At 38.3% G+C, this 22,337-nt stretch overlaps 1 protein-coding gene and 1 non-coding gene across 2 annotated transcripts; both read left to right on the top strand.

The window, feature by feature from the left end:
• Nucleotides 1–905: 905 nt before the first annotated feature.
• On the top strand, nt 906–21,919 carry Depdc7 (DEP domain containing 7). Its single transcript, XM_026404775.1, has 9 exons — nt 906–1,024; nt 13,220–13,610; nt 16,787–16,914; nt 17,714–17,903; nt 19,645–19,856; nt 20,692–20,834; nt 21,017–21,142; nt 21,242–21,320; nt 21,614–21,919. Exons 1-9 carry the CDS (start codon nt 952–954, stop codon nt 21,805–21,807), a joined length of 1,536 nt encoding a protein of 511 aa, XP_026260560.1. The 5' UTR covers nt 906–951; the 3' UTR covers nt 21,808–21,919.
• Nucleotides 18,745–18,851, top strand: LOC113194225 (U6 spliceosomal RNA). The gene has a single exon (XR_003302255.2). It is a non-coding gene; the product is annotated as a U6 spliceosomal RNA (small nuclear RNA).
• Nucleotides 21,920–22,337: the final 418 nt, after the last annotated feature.

The raw sequence follows: 22,337 nt of genomic DNA, 5'->3' as shown, positions 1-22,337 counted from the left end.
ACATGTAAGATATTTTTCTAACAAGCAATGAACTTCCATTTAAATACCATGCTAATTTATACCCAGACCCCACACACGCATCCTCCTGTTAATTTAATGTGTACCAAACGTAGAAAATCACTGCAAAAAGCAAGTATCTGGCCATTGGGTTATTGGTCTTTTAGGTCATCTTTTCAGAGGTGCTCCAGCACTGAACCCCTGGATTTCCAGCCTCAACTTTCCAAGGAACTAGGGTGCTTTCCTTCAAGAGCCTTTCCTCTCCTTTCCTGTCTTTGCTCTAACCCTTCTTTTCCCACAGCAAACCAGGTCCCAATTCACCTGACCCTGAGTTACTTTGGAATCAACACAGATTCCTTTGGCAGCCAGCCCCATGGTCTTTAGTTGCTGCCCTCCTGTGACCTCTAGACATTGCTCTCCTGAGTCAGGAGGATTTATTTGTTCTTAACAGGGAGGGGATGCATGAAAAACTCAATGCATTTATTACCATGACGTAATCTTAAGCTTTTATATTCCAGGCCCAATTGCTAAGTGCCGAAAATGGATTGGTTCGTGTAAACCTCAGAAAAAGTTCGGTGAAGCGGGTACTCCCGCGTCCCAGGTGAGGACACTAAGGCACAGGGCAGTGAAGCACTTGCTGGATCCTCGAAGCAAGGCACTGCGCAATGTGCTTTGAATCTACCTGGTCTGGGCCGTGGCTCAAGGCCGGCGCGGATTCACAAGGATCCGCCTAGTGAAACGCTTTACCTGGCGGCGGCTTTCTCGGTGGCTAGCCGGAGGCGTCTTGTGCTGGGGCGGTCGCAGGTTACACGCCTCCCCCAGGAGGCACGTGACGGACAGGGGCGGGGCCTGACGGAGCCCCGCCCCCGTCTAGTTAACTGGCGGCACTTAGCGCGGGCGCCCAGTGAGCGGAGCAGCGGCGGTCTCCGAGGTCGCGTCCCGGCAGCCAGGGCCATGGCTACCGTGCGGGAGAAGGCGGCCGCGCTGAAACTCTCGACTTTGCACAGTCCGGCGCAGAGGCCTCCCGGTAAGTGCCGAAGATGCCTCCGAAGGGCGGCGAAGGCTGTGGTCCGCGTGCGGCGGGTGCCGGGTATGGGGCGTTCATCCGCTCGCGCCGGTTCCGCGGGCTTGGTGAGCCCCGCACAGCTGTGTCCCGGGCCGGCGCCCTCGCGTTGCGGGAGGTTCCTCTCCGCTGGTGGGCTGCGGCCGGCTTTTTAGTAAGTCACCGAAACTTGAACCGCTCCGCGCGTTGGTCTCTGTGCGGGCTACTTGCCAGGCACCGGCCGTGGATGTCGCGGAGAGGCTCCGCGTGGTGAGGTTGTGTGGAATTTGGGAATTTCTTTGGTCCTTGTCTCGAGCACATACCTGACTACACAGTAGTAGTAGACCTTTCTGGGAGTGATGAGAATTTTCTGTTATAAGTTATCCAGGCAAGATCTTGGTCTTAAAGGTATTTTTTTTTTAAACATTTTCTGTGTAAACAGTACTTAAGCGAATTGAAGTTCTTGGTCTTTTTTTTTCTTTAATGATTACATGACATTAGGAGATAAGATGGTGACTTCTGCTACTGTAGTTTTGGGGGGGGTGGTTTAGGATTTTTGTATCTTCAGATGTTTTAACAAATGAACAGAATCAGATGATCGCCTCTAAAATTTTGACCCTAACATATCTACAACTCAGTAAATTGGGTGACTCAAATGACTCTTAATGATATTTAGATAACACTTGGCTTTTTTGAGGGGGGCACGACTCCTCTTTCAGGCCAAATGGGTGCATCTCAGTGGCCCCCCTTTCTTGTGTTTGACTTACTAATTAATGCTCCTTTTAATCTTCAAGATGCTAATGATGAATTGTGATAGAGAACAACTTTTCATTTGTGCTTTCCTAAAACAGATTATAATATTAACCATATTCTGCTCCCACTTACAGGAATAAGGACATAATACTATCTTTTTGATTACATTGTGAAGAGAAGGAAAACATTAAAATTCAGGAATTTAAAAACAAATTATATTAAAACAGTTTTGAGACAGCATTAGGCTCGGAGTGAATTAAGTTTTCCAAATTTCACGTGATTCAAAACATGGTGCTCCATGTCTCCTCTAACTGCTGAAATGTCAATTCTGGGCTTTAGGCATTTTTGAACAAGTTCTTGGATGGTGTGAGGGAGTATGTATTCAAAATTGAAGCAGGTGACATGCTAGTTAGTGGATTTTTGAATCACAGAGAAAGATCACTGTCTTCTACACCAGATGCAGTGGGCAGTTATGGGCTCACTGCTTGTTCTCATTTGTTTTGCTAGCTGCACCTGGAATTTCTACTTGTTAGCATTTGTTAATCCCTCTTCCACCCTTGAGTTAGTTGCCTTTCCTCAGTCCTAGTGAGCAAGGAGCTAAGGATTCTTGGGTCTTTGCCATTCCCTGTGTGCTCTGGCAAGCAGCTTTGTACTTTTCCTTCTCCACAGATTAGTAACTCTTTAATACCTTGAGGGCTATAATAACCGAGGACCTGATTTTTGTAGAAGAAATTAGGTTTATATGCTAACCTTCAGCCAGTACTTCAAAGATCCTTGTCTTCTAATATAGACATACAGGAAAGTGGGATGTTATCTTGTTATCCCTTTATGATGTAACCTAATTCTTTGAATTTGCCTGGTATCACTTTCCAGAGAGCTCAAAGTACTTCCCATATGCTCCCATTAATCTATGTGAATTAAATAGGGGCCATTGCTTAGCATATCTTAAAATTGCTTTTGTTAGCAAAGGTTTATTTTGCATATTTTACCTGTCTGCAGGTAAAGTGATAGAGTGCTTGCCTCTTTTCAGAGGCAGCTTCAGCATATCTCTAATAACAAATAGGAGAAAGATAAATTTTGAACTACCAAAACAAATATCCAGTAAAAGTGTTGCAATCCTGATATCAGTAGTATAGGAAGTTTTTTTTTCTCCAATCACAGATACCAGTTTTAACACTCTCAGATACAATTCTGTTTACATTTGTCTGTTTTCATGAAGTTTTGGTTATTGTCCAATAAATGTAGTTCTTTCCTTTGTTTTTTCATATTCTGTATTGTTTTAAACTCCTGAAAAAAAATGGTTCTTTTTATTTTTGGTTCCGGGGATTGAACTCAGGGACACTCCACCACTGAGCCACATCCCTATTTTGTATTTTGTTTTAGAGACTAAGCCTTGCTTAGTGCCTTGGTTTTGCTGAGGCTGACTTTGAACTCATGATTCTCTTACCTTCTGAGCTGCTGGGATTACTGGCATGCACCACTGCACCTGCCATCAAAAAAAATGCTTCTTAAATACAATTTTCTGCTGTCCTCCTTTTCCTCCCTTCCTCTCCCCTCCCATCACTTATACATGACTGCATGACCAATGTGATTCTGCAACATGTATACTCAGAAAAATGAGAAATTATATCCATCTGATTTGAATGTATGATATGTCAAGATAATTGTACTTTCATGTGTAACTAATTAAAATAAATTAAAAAATCCAAATAGAGTTAGTATAAGACACTGTACTCTGAGCCATATTCTTTTTCTTAATGATAAGCAATGATTTGTCTTAAGCATAAAATACGGTTTTTAGATGCAATGTAAATTTTTAAAAAATGTAAATTTGTTTTCCTCACCTTCATAGAACTATAATATAAAACTCATCTTAAAAAAATAAAATTTTCTTAAATTCAGAATAGTTTAGGATTAATAAGTTTATTTGACTGAATTCCTTCCAGAGCTTAACATCATTACCCAGGTGGAAGAAGGTAAAAATAAGTTCCTTGGGGAAGGGGGGACTATATCCTGAGTTCAGAGAAAGGAAGAGGAAGAAGGGTACCTCCTTTCTTTCTTTTTTTTAAAAAATAAATTTAAAATTTTATAAAAGACTTACAAAAAATCATAGTTAGTACAAAGAGGGCTGGGGTTGTGGCACAGTGATAGAGTGTTTGCCTAGCATGTGTGAGGTACTGGGTTTGATCCTTAGCACCACACAAACATGAATAAATAAAATAAACATATTGTGTCCATCTATAACTAAAAAAAAAAGTACATAGAGTTCTCACATACCCTATACTTAGTTTCTTTTGTTATCTTACATGAGTATGGTCCATCTGGCGCTTTAATGAACCAATATTAACACATGGTTATGAACTAAAAGGTCCATACTTTACTCAGATTTTCCTAGTTTTTCCCAGTGCCCTTTTTCTCTTTCAGGATCCCATCCAGGATATTACATTGCATTGAGTTGTCATATTTTCTTAGGCTCTTCCAGACTGCCCCCCCAACATTTTCTGTGTCTGTGTGTGTGTGTGTTTCTGGCATTTGTACCCAGGGATGTTCTTCCACTGAGCTATATCCCCAGCCTCCTTTTTTTAGTTTGAGGCAGAGTCTGGCTATATATCCAGGCAGGGCTGGCTTTGAATTTTCAGTCCTCCTGCCTCAGCCTCCCGAGTAGCTGGGGATTTTAGGCATCTGTCTCCTTTTTTAATGAAACATCTGTTCATTGCTGAACACTGTTAGCCACATTAACATATCTTATCTCATAACCCTCACAGTAACTTAGAGAAGCAGAGTGACCTCTTGAAAAAGCAACATAAGAGTTAGGCAGTTTGCCCAAGTTCATATTGTTAGTAAATGATGGACCAAAGAGTGGAACACAGGTCTCTGGGACTCCAAAGTCCATGCCGATCTTACTCTTTATATTCTTAGCACCCAGCACTGTGCCTGCTGTGTTAGCACAGTTGTTTACATCTGAACAATATTAGGTCAACCCAGGCATTCATAATCTGGGCACTATTGACATATTCTTCGATGTGGGAACTGTCCTATGCATTGTAGCATATTTAGAAGCATCCCTGGCCTCTGTTCATTAAATGCCAATAACACTATCTGCCCCATTGTGATAACTAGAAATGTCTCCAGACATGTCCTGGGAGAGTAAAATGATCCATTGAGAACCACTTCAAATAGCGCTTCTTTAAAAAAAACTTTTATAAACTGGGCACAGTGGCACAGGCCTGTAATCCCAGCAGCTCTGGAGGCTGAGGCAGGAAGATCTCGAGTTCAAAGGCAGCCTTAGAAATAGGCCCTGAGCAACTTAGTGAGATCCTGTCCTAAAATAAAAAATAAAAAGGGCTGGAGATGTGGCTTAGTGGTTAAGTACCCTTTGGTTCAATCCCCTGTACCACACGCACAAAAAAAGCTTTTATAAAAAGAAGGGGAGGAACTCTACCTTTTTTTTTTTTCCTTAGGGGGCTCCGGATTTAGCTCAATGGTACAACTCTTGGCTAGCATACACAAGGACCTGGGTTTGATCCCGAGCACTCCCCTTCAAATAAATGTTTTTAGTAGTTAACAATAATCTACAACTAATAAATATTCATTGACCAGTTGTTTTATGTTGTGGTTCTTGGCCTCTGTAAAGCAAAATATCTATAAATTATAAGGAAAATTGAAAGAAATAGGGCTCTAACTCACTGTTTATTAAAGTTTTATGGAAGAAAGATGAGTTATCAGAATTTTTTAATTCAGTCTAAAGCCTAAGAATATAAACTAGATTGTTATATGCTCATTTAGAGGTAGTATATTTTGGAAATTGTGTGCATGGTTACCTTACACTGGAATCCAGTTATACTTATGTATTGATCATCTGAGGATTTTATATAATCTCACCATTGGAAGAAATTATAGAATTGTTTACCCTAAAGTAGGTTTTCACAGAAGGACTAGAGCTGTTGACTGCATGGATCATGGATGGTTGATGCGGATTATCTCCTTCTAACTTTTTTTTTTAAGTACTGGGGATTGAACCCAGGGTGCTTAACTACTGAGCCATATCCCCAGGCCTTTTTATTTTTTATTTTGGGACAAGGTCTCACTAAGTTGCTTAGGGCCTCACTAAGTTGCTGAGGCTGACTTTGAACTTGCATCCACCATGCCTGGCTTCTTTGTAACTTTTGAGTAAGTGTAATTTCTTGACATATCTGCTTTATAACTCGAGTTTAAAGGGATTAAAAGTAATAACTTGACTATTTAGTGTGCATTCTAGAAGTAAAGATAATTAGTATTTCACATACATATCAGGGTTCAATATTATCTGGGAAATTTAACTTTCTTTGTTGTTGGTAAACTTTTTTGGATAGTGTCCATGTTTGTGTGAAGGACAGGTCTTGTTTTTTCAAGCAGATAAAGATGAAACTGCTGAAAAAGCAAGTAAATGATTAACAAGTCTAGATTTGATCTGGTGTTTAAGAGCATATGTAATGCTAGAAATCTAGTTTTAAAATAATCTCTGAGTATTAGACCACTTTGTGATTTTTGTGTCTAGTAAGGTGAAATTTGTCCCCATGTTTCATTGGTTACCTATTGGTGCCGCAGTCTGGCTGGGCACAAAATCACGAGCCACTCACAGCCTTGTAGATTCAAACAGCAATTCTTTATTCCCGAACTTACACTGGCCCTCTACAAACACGTTCTGCCCGCAAAATTCACGTACTCCACCAGGCTTTTTATCCCAAATAATTTCTGAATCCCAAGAGAACTCAAGGATCGGGCGTGCCTGAGGCAGCAGGATCCGCCCTAAACCTGGAACCGCCCTAAACCCAAGGAGCAGGATACTCCCTAAAACCTGATCCGCCCTGATCCAGTAGGATCCTCCTTAAACCTGGATCCATCCTGGTCCTTGAGCAGGGTCACCTTTCTCAAACATACATGCAATGTCACTTCAAATGTCCATTTCCATGAGTCCTTCCTCTAAGCAACGTGGGGTACGCTGGCAAGGAAATTTCGATGCGTCATTCCTACTTGGCAGTGGCTCTCAGCATATTGGTCTGTCTTTTTTGGGGGGGGGGTGCTGGGGATTGAACTCTGGGGGGGCACTCAATCATTGAACCACATCCCCAACCCTATTTTGTTTTTATTTAGAGACAGGGTCTCACTGAGTTGCTTAGGGCCTCAAATTGCTGAGGCTGACTTTGAACTTGTGATCCTCCTGCCTCATCCTCCCAAGCCCCTGGGATTACAGGCATGTGCCACCTTGCCAAGCTTGGTTTGTCATAGTCTATCTGATATCCATAGTCTATCTAAATGCACAAGTTACAACTTCAGTCTTTAAATTTTTATAAATCCAAGTAGTGTAGACCTGAAACCAATCTTGAACATAGGGTTCAATTGTTATATCAGTAGATGAAGAAACCAATTTATAGACATTAAATTTCTTACCCAGGATTATGCAGCTGGTTTCTAGACCCTTAGATTCCACTTGTCATGATACTTTTAGAAAATGCTTGGGGCTGGGGATGTAGCTCACAGTGTCCCTGAACTCAATCCCCAGTATCGCCAAAAAAAGAAAAAAAAAATGCTTGACCATCTATTCATAAGAAAACCTCAAGATGTAGATAGTGATGAATTTTAATGAGTTATTCACCTCATATGCAAGTGAGGTTTGTGGACAAGCTGAAGCTTAGATCCTGATTGCTAGACTTAACAAAACATTCATTCTATATTTCTGATCTCTTGAATCCTGTTTAGAAATCACAGTAAGTCATTTTCCTAGGCTGTGGGGAGCTATACTAATATTCATTTCAGCTCTTAGATGATGATAAGTACATATTAGACCAGCATGTGGGGGATCTGTATCCAACTTGTGAAGTCAGCATTAAAAAAAAAAACAAAAAAAACAGGTTATCCTGGTGTGGGTTTTGGCACATTTACTTGTCAAGTCCAGGGTATGTTATGAACATGTATGAACATGAGCTAGTTTGGGTCTGTGGGTGGTGATGCTTGAGGGGAAATATTCCAGATGCAAAGGTTGGGAATTAATAGTCAATGAGCACAAAGGGGACCTGAAAGGGCTGAATTGTATCATGCCTGAGGACTCTGGGAGCATGTGGCTCACAGGTACCCACTCTTCTGCTCTAACCTGTTCTTTAATCTTTTATACAGTGTTATCCAACCCAAAGAACTTCCTGATTTCCCACATTTAAGCCACAAACTTATATGGGGGAATTTATTCTTTACCTCTTAATTCCCCTGTAAATATTACCCTTTTTCATGTCATTGAGGCTGTATTTTTCTCCCTCTCAGCCCCCTTCAGTTGTTTTATTAATCTCAAACTAATAAGTAACTTTGCCTTATCTTTTAGGACTTGTATAGCTCAGATGTTAAGACTGTGTGTTTCGTCTTTAATATTTAATCACTAGCCCAGCCAGGTATGGTGGTACACAGTTACTGGAGAGGAAGAAGTGGGAGAATATCTTGAACCCTGGAGTTCAGGACCAGCTGGGCAACATAGTGAGACCTATCTCTTTAAAAAATCATTAGCCTAGAAGTCTGTTTCACTGGTACCTAAAAGGGAGTCTCATAGTTCCAACTTGGAATCTTGTCTGTCTTCCTGTCTTACCCCTGTGTACTGTAGATAGTATTTATTCTGGAATGTTTGATATGTTACCTTATTTTAGGAGTTGTGGCTGTTTTTACATACCTTGGTTAAGGATTCAAATCCTAGCGTTGTTTTGTTTCTTCTAATCTTTTTGGTTTTCTTTTTTTCTTTCTTTGTTTTTTTTTTTTTTTTTTTTTTTTTTTTTTTTTTTTTTTTTTTTTTTTTTTTGTGATGCCAAGGATTGAATTTAGGACCTCACTCATACAAACCAAAAAAGTGCCCTACCACTGACCTACATCTCTAGCCCTTTTTATTTTTTATTTTGAGACTGAATCTTGCTAAATTGCCAAGGCTGACCTGGAATTTGCAATCCTCCTGCCTCAGCCTCCCTAGTCACTGATATTCTAGGCATGAGCCACCATGTCCAATTCACTCTTTGGTTATCTTAAAATTGTTTTACTTAATCCTGTCAAGGAAAGAATACTTCCAAGTCTGTTTATCTAGTGTCTGACTTTTTTTTTTTTAATCTTTTTAGTTGTCAGTGAACCTTTTATTTATTAATTTATTTATATGTGGTGCTGAGAATTGAACCCAGTGCCTCACACATGCTAGGGAAGTGCTCTACCACTGAGCCATAACCCCAGTCCTCAAGTGCCTGATTTTTTATACATAATATTTAAACACTAGGAAAAAGCTAATATATTTGTTAGCTGTATATCTAAAGGCAAGTTTATTTAACTCACTGAACCTCAATTTCCTCAAAATAGAATTGTTAATAACTATTTCACAGAGAAATATTTCCAGATTAAATGAGAGAAGACACATCTGTCATATTCTGCATACTCAAATGTTAATGATACCTGAAGATTTGAAAAAAGACTAAAGTATGAACACTAAATTCATTTAAATCTGTTATAACATCTGGTATTTTAGAAAATTTAGAGTATTAGCTGTTTTTTTTTTTTTTTTTTTTTTTTTTTTTTTTAACATTTATTTTTTCTTAGTTCTCGGCAGACACAACATCTTTGTTGGTATGTGGTGCTGAGGATCGAACCCGGGCCGCACGCATGCCAGGCGAGCGCGCTACCGCTTGAGCCACATCCCCAGCCCGAGAGTATTAGCTGTTAATACTTTTTGTTTAGTTGTCATCATTAGAGGCAGTACAGCTACTTCTGAGTTTTGGATACCAAGAATGACTTGGACTTGAGCTAGGTGCAGTGGTGCACACCTGTAATCCTTGTGGCTCAGGAGGCTGAGGCAGGAGGATCGAAAATTCAAAGCCAGCCTCAGCAAGTCCCTAAGCAATTTAGCAAAACCCTGTCTCAAAATTAAAAAAAATAAAAAGGGCTGGGGATGTTCTTCAGTGGTTAAGTATCCCTGGGTTCAGTTTCTGGTGCAAGTGTGTGTGCGCACACACACAAAGAATGACTTAGACTTGATGTTCCATCATGCTTGGTTCTTTCGATCCTCCTGTCTCAGCCTCCTGAGCCACAGTTGTTACAGGTGTGCACCACTGCACCTAGCTGAATAAAGTAGGATTAAATACAGCAATAAGTATAGTTCTAGCTTGATATATCTAGTTATTTTCCACAATTCAGGTTTTGTTTTTTGTTTGTTTGCTATCAGGGATTGAAGCCAGGGGTGCTTAACCACTGAGCCATATCCCCAGCCCTTTTTAATATTTTATTTAGAGATAGTCTCGATAAATTGCTTAGGGTCTCACTTAGTTGCTGATGCTGGGTTTGAACTTGTGATCCTCCTGCCTCAGCCTCCAGAATTGCTGGGATTACAGGCATGCAACACCCTCCCCAGCAAACAGTTCAATTCTTGAAACTGCTCACATGATATTTGGAAGACTGGAAATAATTACTTCATTCTTTGATGCTGATTGAGGAATTAACTTCAATTTTAAAAGATAATTAAAATAATATTGCTGATTATTTTAAATAAATATATCATAAATAATAGGTGGTAAATTGCCCATCTACTTTTGGTATTGAAATAAACAGTCACTTTGTTATTTTCATAGTAAAAATGTTACTTTTTAATTGCTGATAGCTACAAATTTATGCCATTAATGAATATAGTAATATAGTATAATGGCACATTCTTTATGTTTATTGTTACACAAGAAATTAATTCCAAATGGCTCACTTAAAATTGGTGATTTTAGGGCTGGGGTTGTAGCTCAGTGGTAGAGTGCTCACCTTGTACATGGAAGGCACTGGGTTCGAACCTCAGCTTCACATAAAAATAAAATAAAGGTATCGTGTCCATCTATAACTAAAAAAATATTTAAAAATGGGTGGTTTTACCTGGGCATGGTGGTGCACATCTGTAAGCCCAGAGGCTTGGGAGGCTGAGACAGGAGGATCACAAGTTTACAGCCAGCCTCAGCAATTTAGCAAGGCCCTAAACAACTCAGTGAGACCCTGTCTCTAAATAAAATACAAAATAGGGCTGGGGATGTGGCTCAGTGGTCAAGTGCCCCAGAGTTCAATCCCGGGTACCCCTTCTCAAAAAAAAAAAAAAAAAAGATTAGGATCTGAGAGCATAGCTCAGTGGTAAAGCAGGTACTTAGCATGTGCTAGGTCCTGGTTCAATCCCTAGTATCCCCCCCCCCCCCGTCCCCCTGCCCCCCCCCCAAAAAAAAGTCTAAAGAGTTTTAAAGCCCTTTAGGAACTTATGTTTTCACTGTACACATCTATTTCATTAAACAAAAACAGGAAGATGATTTCAAGTAGCAGTTAATTATAGGTCTCCTTATTCTTTACTATTGTACTGATATATTGTTTTCCTTTTTAGACTATTCAGATAGTCTAAACTTTACTACTACTTTGTCAAGATATCCTAAAAATAAAGGAAGTAATATGCTTAACAAAAATGGGAGCTTAAATTAGAATCACTGAATTTTCAGAGCATCATTGAAAAGAGTAACAAATAGGGCCTTCTCTGTGAAGGAGGAGGAGGGAGGGTGAGGAGTGGGCAGCTAGCAAGGGCATGATTAGCCAGACTCAGTTCCATCAGCTTACTGAAACCCAAAGCCTATTTTGTTTCCTTTTTTTTCACATTTTTCCATATTTTTATTGGTGCATTAGAATTGTATATAATGGTGGGATTTGTTGTCATATATTTGTACATGCACACAACAATATGATTGTGCCAGTATCACTCCCCAGTATTTCACTGTTTTCTTTCTTTTTTAAAATTTTTTTTTGACAGTAGAATTCACTTTGATACATCATGCGTAATGGAGTATAATTTCTCATTCTTCTGGTTACACATGATATACAATCTCATTGGTCTATAGTTATATATGTACACAGGGTAATAATGTCTGATTCATTCTACTATCCTTCCTACCCCCTCTTTGTTTTCTTTTCGTTTCCTTTTCTTCTTTGCAGTTTTACCAAATAATCTGTTCATGAAGATGAAGAAAAATAGGAAGCTTGGAAACAAGCGTTTTGGAAGCTTGTTTTCTTTCCTTTGTGTTTGACTAAAATCTTGCTTTATTTCTGTGCTTATTCTGTCTTTGCAGTAGGATGTAAGCTCCTATTGGGCAGGAGTCCATCTTTTTTGTTGTAGTTGTTTGTTTTTTATATTATTTTTTACCCTGCTTATTACATATTTAAGTCATAAGTCTGCACAATAGGAAGCTTTAAAAAACTAGTTTATTCCTGCAACCTGTGTATTTGATTGAAAAATCCTTCAGAGTCATAGACCATGAGTCGATTCCAGCACTACCTCTTTCAGTAATGTCTGGAAGTTGCAAGTACCTTCTGAATATGTTTTCAGTCTCTCACACAGAGATGATATCTGCCACCTCAGGTTGTTACTGGAGATCAGATAACTTACCTGAGGCACATAGTGAAGTTCCTTGTGCATAAGTGTTAACTGCCCCTGGCTCTATTTGGTCTTCTCCTTCCCGCATCTCACATCCTTCTTTACTCCCTCCTTAATCTCAATTTCTGCTGTCCACTCCCTCCACATGCCAGGCTGGTCCCATAGACCTCTTTCTGTCCTAGCAGAATACACGTCCTCAGGGCCTTAGTTCTTTCTTTTCTGTCTATTCTTCCCCCAGATGTCTGCACAGCTTGCTTCCTACTCAGTACTCAGATATAAGCTTACCAAAGGTCTTTTTTTTTTTTTTTTTGGCACAGGGGATTTAACCCAGGGGGGTTGTACCACTGAGCCACACCCCCAGCCCTTTTTTGTTATTTATTTTGAGACAAGATCTCACTGAGTTGTTGGGGGGTGGGGGTATCTCACTAAGTTGCTGAGGATGGCCTTGAACTCGTGATCCTCCTGTCTCAGCCTCCTGTACATTACAAAAGTACACCACTGTGCTGGGCCAGAGATCTTTCCTGACATCTCATTGAAAGCATCATTCTCAGGCTGGGGATGTGTCTCAGTGGTAGAGTGTTTGCCTTGCATGCATGAGGCCCTGGGTTCAATCCTCAGCACCATAAAAAAATAAATTCAATAAAATAGCATTCTCTTCCTAACCTGCCTTTTTCTTTTTGGTGCTGATCAAACACTTATGATATATCATCTGTATCTTCCCACAAAGTCTAAGTCCACAAGAACAGGGACTTTATTTTGTTCACTGTCACATGCTAGCACAGAGAACAACATTCAGTATATAGTAGGTACTAATTTTTTTTTAACAAATTGCCATCAATAACAATATTTCAGTAATAAGATGCCCTAATAATTTCTCCTTATTAGTAACTTTGGAAATTGCCACTTTTTGCTTAAGGATCATTCAGACCTTATTACAAATGAACAAAGTACTAATTCTTAGCTTTTTTTTTTGTGATCATCCCCTCCCCCCCCAGGTTTCAGTGTGGCCCAGAAGCCATTTGGAGCCACATACGTATGGAGCAGCATTATAAATACTCTTCAGACACAAGTGGAAGTAAAAAAACGAAGGCATCATTTAAAAAGACACAATGACTGCTTTGTGGGTTCAGAAGCCGTAGATGTCATTTATTCTCATCTAATTCAGAATAAGTACTTTGGTGATGTAGATATTCCTCGGGCCAAAGTGGTGAGAGTGTGTCAGGCACTTATGGACTATAAAGTATTTGAAGCAGTTCCAACCAAGGTCTTTGGAAAAGACAAAAAACCTACATTTGAAGACAGTAGTTGCAGCCTTTATAGATTCACAACAATACATAACCAAGACAGTCAGATGGGCAAAGAGAACAAAGTATATTCACCTTCCAGGTTGGTATATGATGATGATAGATTATCATGGGAATGTTGGCAGGATTTTGTCTACTTTTTTATGAGAGAGTGACTGACTATATATTACTTTCTTAAGCATAACTTGGCTAAGTATGGATCTGAAGATGTATTTGGTAAAGTACAGTGAAATTTTATTAACTTTGTTTCTGCTAAATATAAAATATTTAAGAGATACCAATGAACAGACTTTGATTTTTCTCAAGTTATAGGTAGTGTTAAAAAAAAAAAAAGTTAAAAATTTTATTTAGAAAGTGGCTTGAGGATTGAAGATGCAACTCAGTGGTAAAGTGCTTGCCTAGCAAATGTAAGGCCCTGTGTTCTATCACTGGCACTGCCACAGTCTGCCTGGGCACAAATAACTGAGCCGCCACAAAGCCTTGTAGATTCAAACAGCAACTCTTTATTCCCCAACTCTCACCGGCACTGCACACACCATGCAGGAACACACTCCCTCCACCCGGCTCCAGGCTCCAACCAGCTCTGTCCAATCTCCCTGAACCCCAAAGTAGCGGGTGCCCAAGACAGCAAGAGCGTCAGTAAAGATCAAATATACAATACAATCAATCCAGCATCACAGCAATTATATATAGCTTAACTCAAATCATCATCTCAATGGTTCCCTGGCATGACCTTTCAACCATTCCCTCTGGCAAATGCCAGGCATCATTCTGACTGGGCTGTGGCTTTCAACATGGCACCACACAGAAGAAAAATAAAGATGGTCTGAGAGAGAGCTGGAGTTGTGGCTCAGTGGTAGAGCACTTGCCTAGCATGCATGAGGCGCACTGGGTTTGATACCCCCACCACATAAAAATAAACAAAAAAGTTAAAGGGAAAAAAGGTCCGAGAACAGAAGGAGAAGGCGGCAGGGAGACACCCAGGCTGTAGATATCACTAGAATCCAGAATATGGAAGAGGTGAGAGTGGAAGGACATGTGTGAGAGTGCCAAGGCCTCTTGTGACTATTGAGGAATTTGTTGCTTTTTTTTTTTTTTTTTTTTTTGGTGATGGTTGTAGATGGACACAATATCTTTATTTTTATGTGGTGCTGAGGATCAAACCCAATGCCTTTTCCATGCTAGGCAAGCGCTCTACCACTGAGCTACAACCCCAGCCCCTGTTTGTTCTGGAGACAGGGTTTCACTTGCAGTGTTGCCCAGGCTGGTCTCCAGCTCCTGGGCTCAAGTGATTCTCCTACTTCAAGGATGTGCCACTGTGTCTGGCATATTAAGGAATTTGGACTTGATCATACAGGTGTTGGGGAGGCCACAGAAAGATTTTTAGCACGATGAGTTTATATTTTAGGAAGGCTGGGGATGTAGTTCATTGGTAGAGCACTTGCTTAGCATGAGCAAGATCCTGAGTTTTATTCCCAGCACCAAGCCAAAAAAAAAAAAAAAAAATTAAATAAGGAAAAGTGTTCCTGGTAGTTACATGGCAGCCTACTAGGGATAGCTAGTTAGGAATTTATTACAGTATTGTAGTCTACAAAATTGAGGGGGGTGTTGAACTAAACAGTATCGGGGAAAGAGAGGTTCATTTAAAGAGACTGGGAAGAACAGAATTGTAGAACCCAGTGGCTGAATACATAATGAACTTAGTTATGAAGTACAACAGTTTTACCTTTCCCTTGTACTCTCAACTAAACTGTAGAGGTTTCAGTGTAATTTGAAGCTCTCATGATTCAGATCTGACCTAAAGTCAGAGTTTGAAAGTTGACTTTCAGATATTTTTTTTGCCTCTGTATCTAAAACATTATATCGTTTACCTCTGTATACAAAAAGGAAATATGAGGTGGGGCCCCACTTTTTGGATGCAGCCCATATGCTTTTTTTGAGACCACTGGGACAGACATGTTTAGGAACTTCGGAGATTTTTTAAAATTTTTTTTTGGGGGGGTTACTAGGGATTGAACTTGGGGCACTAGACCACTGAACCACATCCCCAGCCCTATTTTGTATTTTATTTAGAGACAGGGTCTCACTGAGTTGCTTAGCACCTCACTGTTGCTGAGGTTGGCTTTGACCTCGCCATCCACCTGTCTCAGCCTCCCAAACCACTGGGATTACAGGTGTGTGCCTTCGCACCCATCAATTTTAGGACTTTTTAAAATACATATATAACACCCCTAGAGGGATATGGGACAACAAAACAAAGCATATTAATAATTCTGTGGTAAACAAAGGAATGTTCATACTATCTGGGATAAATAAAAGCTATGATAATCTCAAGATAGGGTTTTTTGGTTTGCTTTTTGTACTGGGGGTTGAGCCCAAAAGTACTCTACCACTGATCTATATCCTTGGTCTTTTTCATTTTTTTGTTTTGAGGCAGGGACTTACCAAGTTGCTGAAGCTGGCCTTGAACTCATGATCATCCTGCTTCAGCCTTCTAAGTCATTAGAATTACAGGCCTATACCCAGAATAGGTTTTGTGAACATAAGAATGCTGAATAAACTTTTGACTTTTTTTTTTTTGGTACTGGGGATTGAACAGGGGCACTTAACCACTGTGCTCATCCCCAGCCTTTTTATTTTGAGATGGGGTCTCAAAATTGCTGAGGCTGCCTTTGAACTTGAGTCCTCCTGCCTTAGCTTCCTGAGCTGCTGGGATTAAAGGTGTGTACCACCATGTTTGGCAGGATTTTGATTTTTAAAAGTTTCAGTTTCAGAATTACAGGTAACATATTGTAGCTCTATATTTGGAAAATAATGAGGACTATCCACTGAAGAATTCCCAGAAATAAAGATAACTAATTAAAACAGCATAATGAATTTCAGTTATATTTTATTATGTTTTAAAATTGGTGACTAAAATTTTAGTCACTGAATCATATCCAAATAATTATTCAAAGAATTTCATAGAGTATACATATTTTAGGTATTTTTAAAAAATATTTTTATTAATTGTTCATGGACTTTTTATTTTATTTACTTATTTATATGTGGTGCTGAGAATGGAACCCAGTGCCCCACACATGCTAGACAAGTGCTCTACCACTGAGCCACAACCCCAGCCCCAAGAAGGTTATTTTTTAAATTTTATTTTACTCAATCCTTAGGATTTGTATTTGTTGCATTTTTGTTATGAACTTGCTAGAAACTTTGTTCTCACATACTGAAATATTTCTGTGGGTATACCACATTTGATTTTAGTTATGCAGATGCATTGTTTAAGTCATCTGATATCAAATCGGACAGTTTGGAAGACCTATTGGAAAATCTGAGCTTAAAGCCTGCTAACTCCCCGTGTGTAAATATCTCTGCAACCTTGTCTCCACAAGGTAAGCTACAGATGAGTAAAGTAAGAAATAGAAGACTAACTTCAAATAAGTTATTTAAAATGTTTCAGTCTTGACCTTTATTAGAATTTATTCAAAGTGCTGAGAAAGAGTGTACTATGTATTAAAGCCATTTATATTACATTTTAACAGAAGTCTATTATCTTTAACAAATACATCAGTGTTAAAACTCTTGAACACTGACTTTTGTCCTATCAGCTGGCAGAGGTTCAAATCTGGAATGTTTTGCATGCAGATTTTTTACTTAAAATATCCTCTCAGATGTTTTCTTTCCCCAAGGTTTTATTAGGTTTAGGTTAAGTTTAAAAATTTGAAAATTACATTAAAACATTAACAAAATTCTTTTGCTCTTCCTTGTGGCAGTGAAAAGCAGCCTAATGACTTTGATTTCCACCCTCCTTCCCCCATCCTAGTTATGGAAACCCTGAGTAGGATAATCAGCCAATAGTTTCAAACCAGTTTTTAGATTGAATGAATCATTCTTTCTTCCGGAGTCCTTATTAACATGTTATATGACTTGATCTCTTATCTCTGACAGATTGCTTTATATAGTACAAAGAATGAAAAGAATTCCTGTCCAAAGTCTATTCTCCTACACTCTAAACAAATCTTGGATTGTTTTACTTTGTTATAAGAAAGCACTTCAGAAGGTTGACTTTTTCTTTATTTCTTCTTTTTTTGGCCACAAGTATTCTAGCTTAGACCTGTGGAGACAGATATTGTGCTGAGCATATAGTAACTATTAATTGTTACCTTTCATCTTGTATTTTTTCCTGTGTAGTTATTAATGAAGTGTGGCAAGAAGAAACAATTGGGCGTCTACTACAACTTGTAGACCTTCCACTTCTTGACTCCTTACTCAGACAGAAAGACATTGTACCTAAAGTTCCTCAACCCAAGAAGCAGCCTGACATGGTCAACAGCAGTAACTATCTGGATAGAGGGATTCTCAAGGCCTATGGTGACTCTCAGTATGTGGAAACACATGTAATAATTTCAGTGGTTGTAGGTTGTTTATAGATGTGGTATTCAGATAATATTTTGAATTGTATCCAGAGGGAATCACTTATGCATTGCCACTCGATATTATTAATGCTTAAGAAAGAACAAAATTTTAAAAAGATTTAAATTTATTTATTTACTTAATTTTTTTTGGTACCAGGGATTGAACCCAGGGCACTCAACTCTGAGCCACATCCCCATCCCTTTTTATTTTTTGTTTTGAGACAGGGTCTTGCTAAGTTGTTTTAGGGCTTTGCTAAGTTGCCGAAGCTGGCTTTGAATTAGCAATCCTCCTGCCTCAGCCTCTTGAGCCACTGGGATTACAGGTGTGCATCACCATGCCTGTCTTAAATTTGTTTTTTTATATTCATTTTGTTTCACATACAACTTGCACATCAAATGAAGAAAATGATTATGCTCCATCATCTTTGTTAAAATGTAGGGCTGAATGGTCTCAAGGTTCCTCAAAGGTTTCTGGAACAAAATGAACAAATTTGAAAAATTCTTGGAATTCTTGACTACATATGCTTTAATATTCCTCTAGAATGCCTGATAAACATTTATTTTCTAATTAACTTGTTATATTAAGGAAATATAATGAGCCGGGCATGATGGCACACACCTGTAATCCCAGCTGCTGGGGAGGCTGAGGCAGGAGGATAGCGAGTTCAAAGCCAGCCTCAGCAACTTAGCAAGGCCCTAAGCAACTTAATAAGATCCTGTCTCAAAAAAAAAAAAAAAAAAAAGCAGTGGGGCTGGAGATGTGGCTCAGTGGTTAAGTGCCCCTGTGGTACAAAAAAAAAAAAGTAAGTGCTCGCTTCATCAGCACATATACTAAAATTGGAACAATACAGAGAAGATTAGCATGGTCCCTTCACAAGGATGACATGCAAATTCGTGAAGCATTCCATATTAAAAAAAAAAATATATATATATATAATGAAAGTAATTCTCACATTTAGCTACAATTCTAAATATAAATCTTAGGGCTCAAAGGCTTAACTTCAGGTGCTGAAGGAATTAAGTTTTTTTCTTTAAGGAAAAGGTCTATATTCTTTATTACTTTGAAAAAATTCTGCTTTTAGCTGGGGACTGAACCCTGGGGCAACTTACCACTGAGGTATTCCCCCAGTCCTTTTTTAAATTTTTGAGACAAGATCTCGCTACATTTCCCAGGTTGGTGATCTTCTGTCCTAGCTTTCCGAGTCACTATGATTACAGGGTGGGCCACTATGCCTTACTAAGGTTATTTTATTTTTAATTACTTTGCCTTAGCAGATATTTTTGCAGTGCAGTTAAGAAGATGGAAATGTTTGAAAGGAATACAATTTATAGATAGATCATATATAGCTCAGTAGGGAACTAGGTTGTATTGCAAAAATACTGATTTATGAGTCAGGTCCAAGATCTAGTCCTAGCAGGGGTCTGAGCAAGTAACTTGGAATTCCTGAGTCTACACTGGAGATGTAAAAAGTAGAGTTTGAATTTTGATGTAATAGATAGTTCATTTTGGGGATGAGAGAGGAAGACACACTAAGCTAATTTTTAAATAAAAATCTGTGATATACAATTTAGCCACATAAAGATAATTAAACACAATTCTTAAGAGTGTAGAAATATATCCTGGTGGCAGTGCTTGAAATGGCTAGTAAATTAGGTAGTGTGTATTTGTTATTCTTTGCTGTTTAAAGTACTCCCTTCTCCCCCAAGGGAAGATGAGTGGCTCTCTGCTGCGATTGACTGCTTGGAATACCTGCCAGACCAGATGGTGGTAGACATAAGCAGAAACTTTCCTGAGCAACCAGACAGAACAGACATAGTGAAGGAACTTCTGTTTGATGCCATTGGCAAATTTTACAGTAGTAGAGAACCACTATTAAATCACTTATCTGATGTCCATAATGGAATTGCAGAACTCCTAGGTAAGTAAGATCTTCCTGGATTCTAGGCTTTATCTTCTGGAGGAAATAGGAAAAATTGAATCATCCTCAAAATTAGTCCCCAAATACTTCAAACTAGGAATGGATTTGTAATAATGCATGAAAAGTATGTTTGTTCTAAAACTAACTCATTTGGATAGAGGCTTTAACAAGCTCTAAAGTTATACAGAAATTTCTGGTTGCCACAGGAGAATACTACTTTTGCTGGAAGCTTAGGTACAAAACAGCAATTCTCTTTGGAAGAATTATCAGCACCTTCATCACCACTCCCCCCCTTCAGTATGTTCAAAATGGCAACTGCTCTCTTTCTACTAGTAAGCCATCTTATTCCATGTCTTGTTGGAAATAAATTGGGAGGCTAGGGTTGTGGCTCAGTGATAGAGCACTTGCCTAGCATGTGTGAGGCACTATGTTTGATTCTTAGCATGGCAAGTAAGTAAGTAAGTAAATAAAGGTCCATCAACAACTTTAAAAAAATTGGGGATTTCAGAGAATCCCTTCTGTTTTTCTCAGATGGTAGAGTTGGATATCGGTATTATACATATAATATTAAAGAAAAACAAGCTGTTATACAAAATCAGGAGTTAAATTTAATGCCCTAGATTATATGACAAGGACTTAAGGTATTAGTTGTCAATTTGAGGAAAGGCTGCCTTTATGGTATTGTTCATTCCTTCTAATTCCCAGTCTTGTTTTTGCTTTCATAAATAATTTGGAATAAGTGCTCTACTTAGCTTATATTGTAACTTGAGTTTTGGTCCTTTAATATAGTCATATTTAGTCAGTTAAAAGCAGTTTTCTTTTCATTTTTGTAAAGTAAATGGGAAGACTGAAATAGCACTGGAAGCTACTCAGCTCTTTCTGAAGCTTTTGGATTCCCAAAATAGAGAAGAATTTAGAAGGCTACTGTATTTCATGGCTGTTGCAGCACATCCTTCCGAATTTAAATTACAGAAAGAAGTAAGTCTTTTGTCTAAATGTTAACTGTATTCCATATCCTTAATATTTATGAGACCCATCTGTCAGATTATTCCATCCTCAGCATCAAGTATGCTGAAGTGGATAATAGCTATTATTAAATAATACTTCCTTAGTATTAATTTTTTAAATATGTAATTATAGGCTGTGTTTTATTTTTATAGAGTGACAATCGAATGGTTGTGAAAAGGATATTCTCAAAGGCTATTGTTGACAATAAAAATTTGTCCAAAGGCAAAACTGATCTTCTGGTACTCTTTTTAATGGATCACCAAAAAGATGTTTTTAAGGTAAAACTCTGATAGTAATGAAATTGAGCTTATTTGTAATGGATTACTTATGCATAGCTTAAACTACATTTTAATAATATCTTGTTGTCCCTTTTTAAGATTCCTGGAACTCTACATAAAATTGTTAGTGTTAAACTTATGGCCATACAGAAAGGAAGAGATCCAAATAAAGATGCAGGTAATCCAAGAGATGTTATTTTTACAGTCTTCTGGAGACAAATTCTTGGTATTTATTTGAAAGTATTTTGCTGTAAGTAGTTCATTTCAGCTAAATTCTAAACACTCTCCTTAGAGTATGAGAGCTTCTAATGTCAAAAGCAACTTGCCCAGAGTCAGTCGACAGTGTTTATCCTCTTCAGTGCATTTCACAAAATGGGGAAGAAACACATAAATATAAAAATATTGTTTGACTTTTCCAGTTAAATCTGAGGAATAGTCATTAACTGAACTTTTTTTTTTTTTAAACTTAAGGGTATATTTATTGCCAGAGAATTGATCAAAGTGACTATTCCAGCAGTACACAGAAGACAACCAAAGATGAGCTGTTGAATTTACTAAAAACTATTGATGAAGATTCAAAACTGTCTGCCAAAGAAAAGAAGAAATTGTTAGGTCAATTCTATAAGTGTCATCCAAACATCTTTATTGAGTATTTTGGAGACTGAGTTTCTAATATATGTTATGTATTTTAAGAATAAATTATGTATCTTAAAGATCCAATCACATTTGTAAATTTGATTTCTATATGAAACTGTACTTAATAAATTTTTTTTATAACCTTATGTGTCAAAAACAAGTTATTGGTCAGATGGTGTAGTGCTGTTGAGTTCTGGCATCTCTTAGGTAGTTGGTTTATAGTTATTGTGCCCAGTGCTTTATAGAACACCATAGGGATTTAGATGATATGACAAGTAGTGTTTATATAAGAATGTACTTAAAAGTGAAAAAGTCTGTAATTACAAATTAATAGACTAGTATGACTTGTGTTTTAAATGGTACAAGATAGAAGAAACAGTCTATGATAAAATGTATTTGCTTATTACCAATAAATTGTAGACAAGCAAAAAAAAAAATCAGACCACCCTAATATTTCTGAAAACGTCATCTATTTTTAAAATATTTTTTTAGACATTGATGGACCTTTATTCATTTATTTATATGTGGTGCTGAACCCAGTGCCTCACACATGCTAGGT

This window comes from Urocitellus parryii, chromosome 4, assembly GCF_045843805.1.
Source record: "Urocitellus parryii isolate mUroPar1 chromosome 4, mUroPar1.hap1, whole genome shotgun sequence".
NCBI lineage: Eukaryota > Metazoa > Chordata > Mammalia > Rodentia > Sciuridae > Urocitellus > Urocitellus parryii.
The sequence above is the reverse complement of the archived record's forward strand: the minus strand, read 5'-3'. Positions and strand labels throughout refer to the sequence as shown.

Bases quoted from the DNA above. Each gene is read 5' to 3' on its own strand.
- Depdc7 (XM_026404775.1), top strand. From the start codon at position 952: ATGGCTACCGTGCGGGAGAAGGCGGCCGCGCTGAAACTCTCGACTTTG. The intron at 16,915-17,713 runs GTAAGCTACAGA...TTTCCTGTGTAG, and splicing joins TGCAACCTTGTCTCCACAAG to TTATTAATGAAGTGTGGCAA. The intron at 20,835-21,016 runs GTAAGTCTTTTG...TTATTTTTATAG, and splicing joins AATTTAAATTACAGAAAGAA to AGTGACAATCGAATGGTTGT.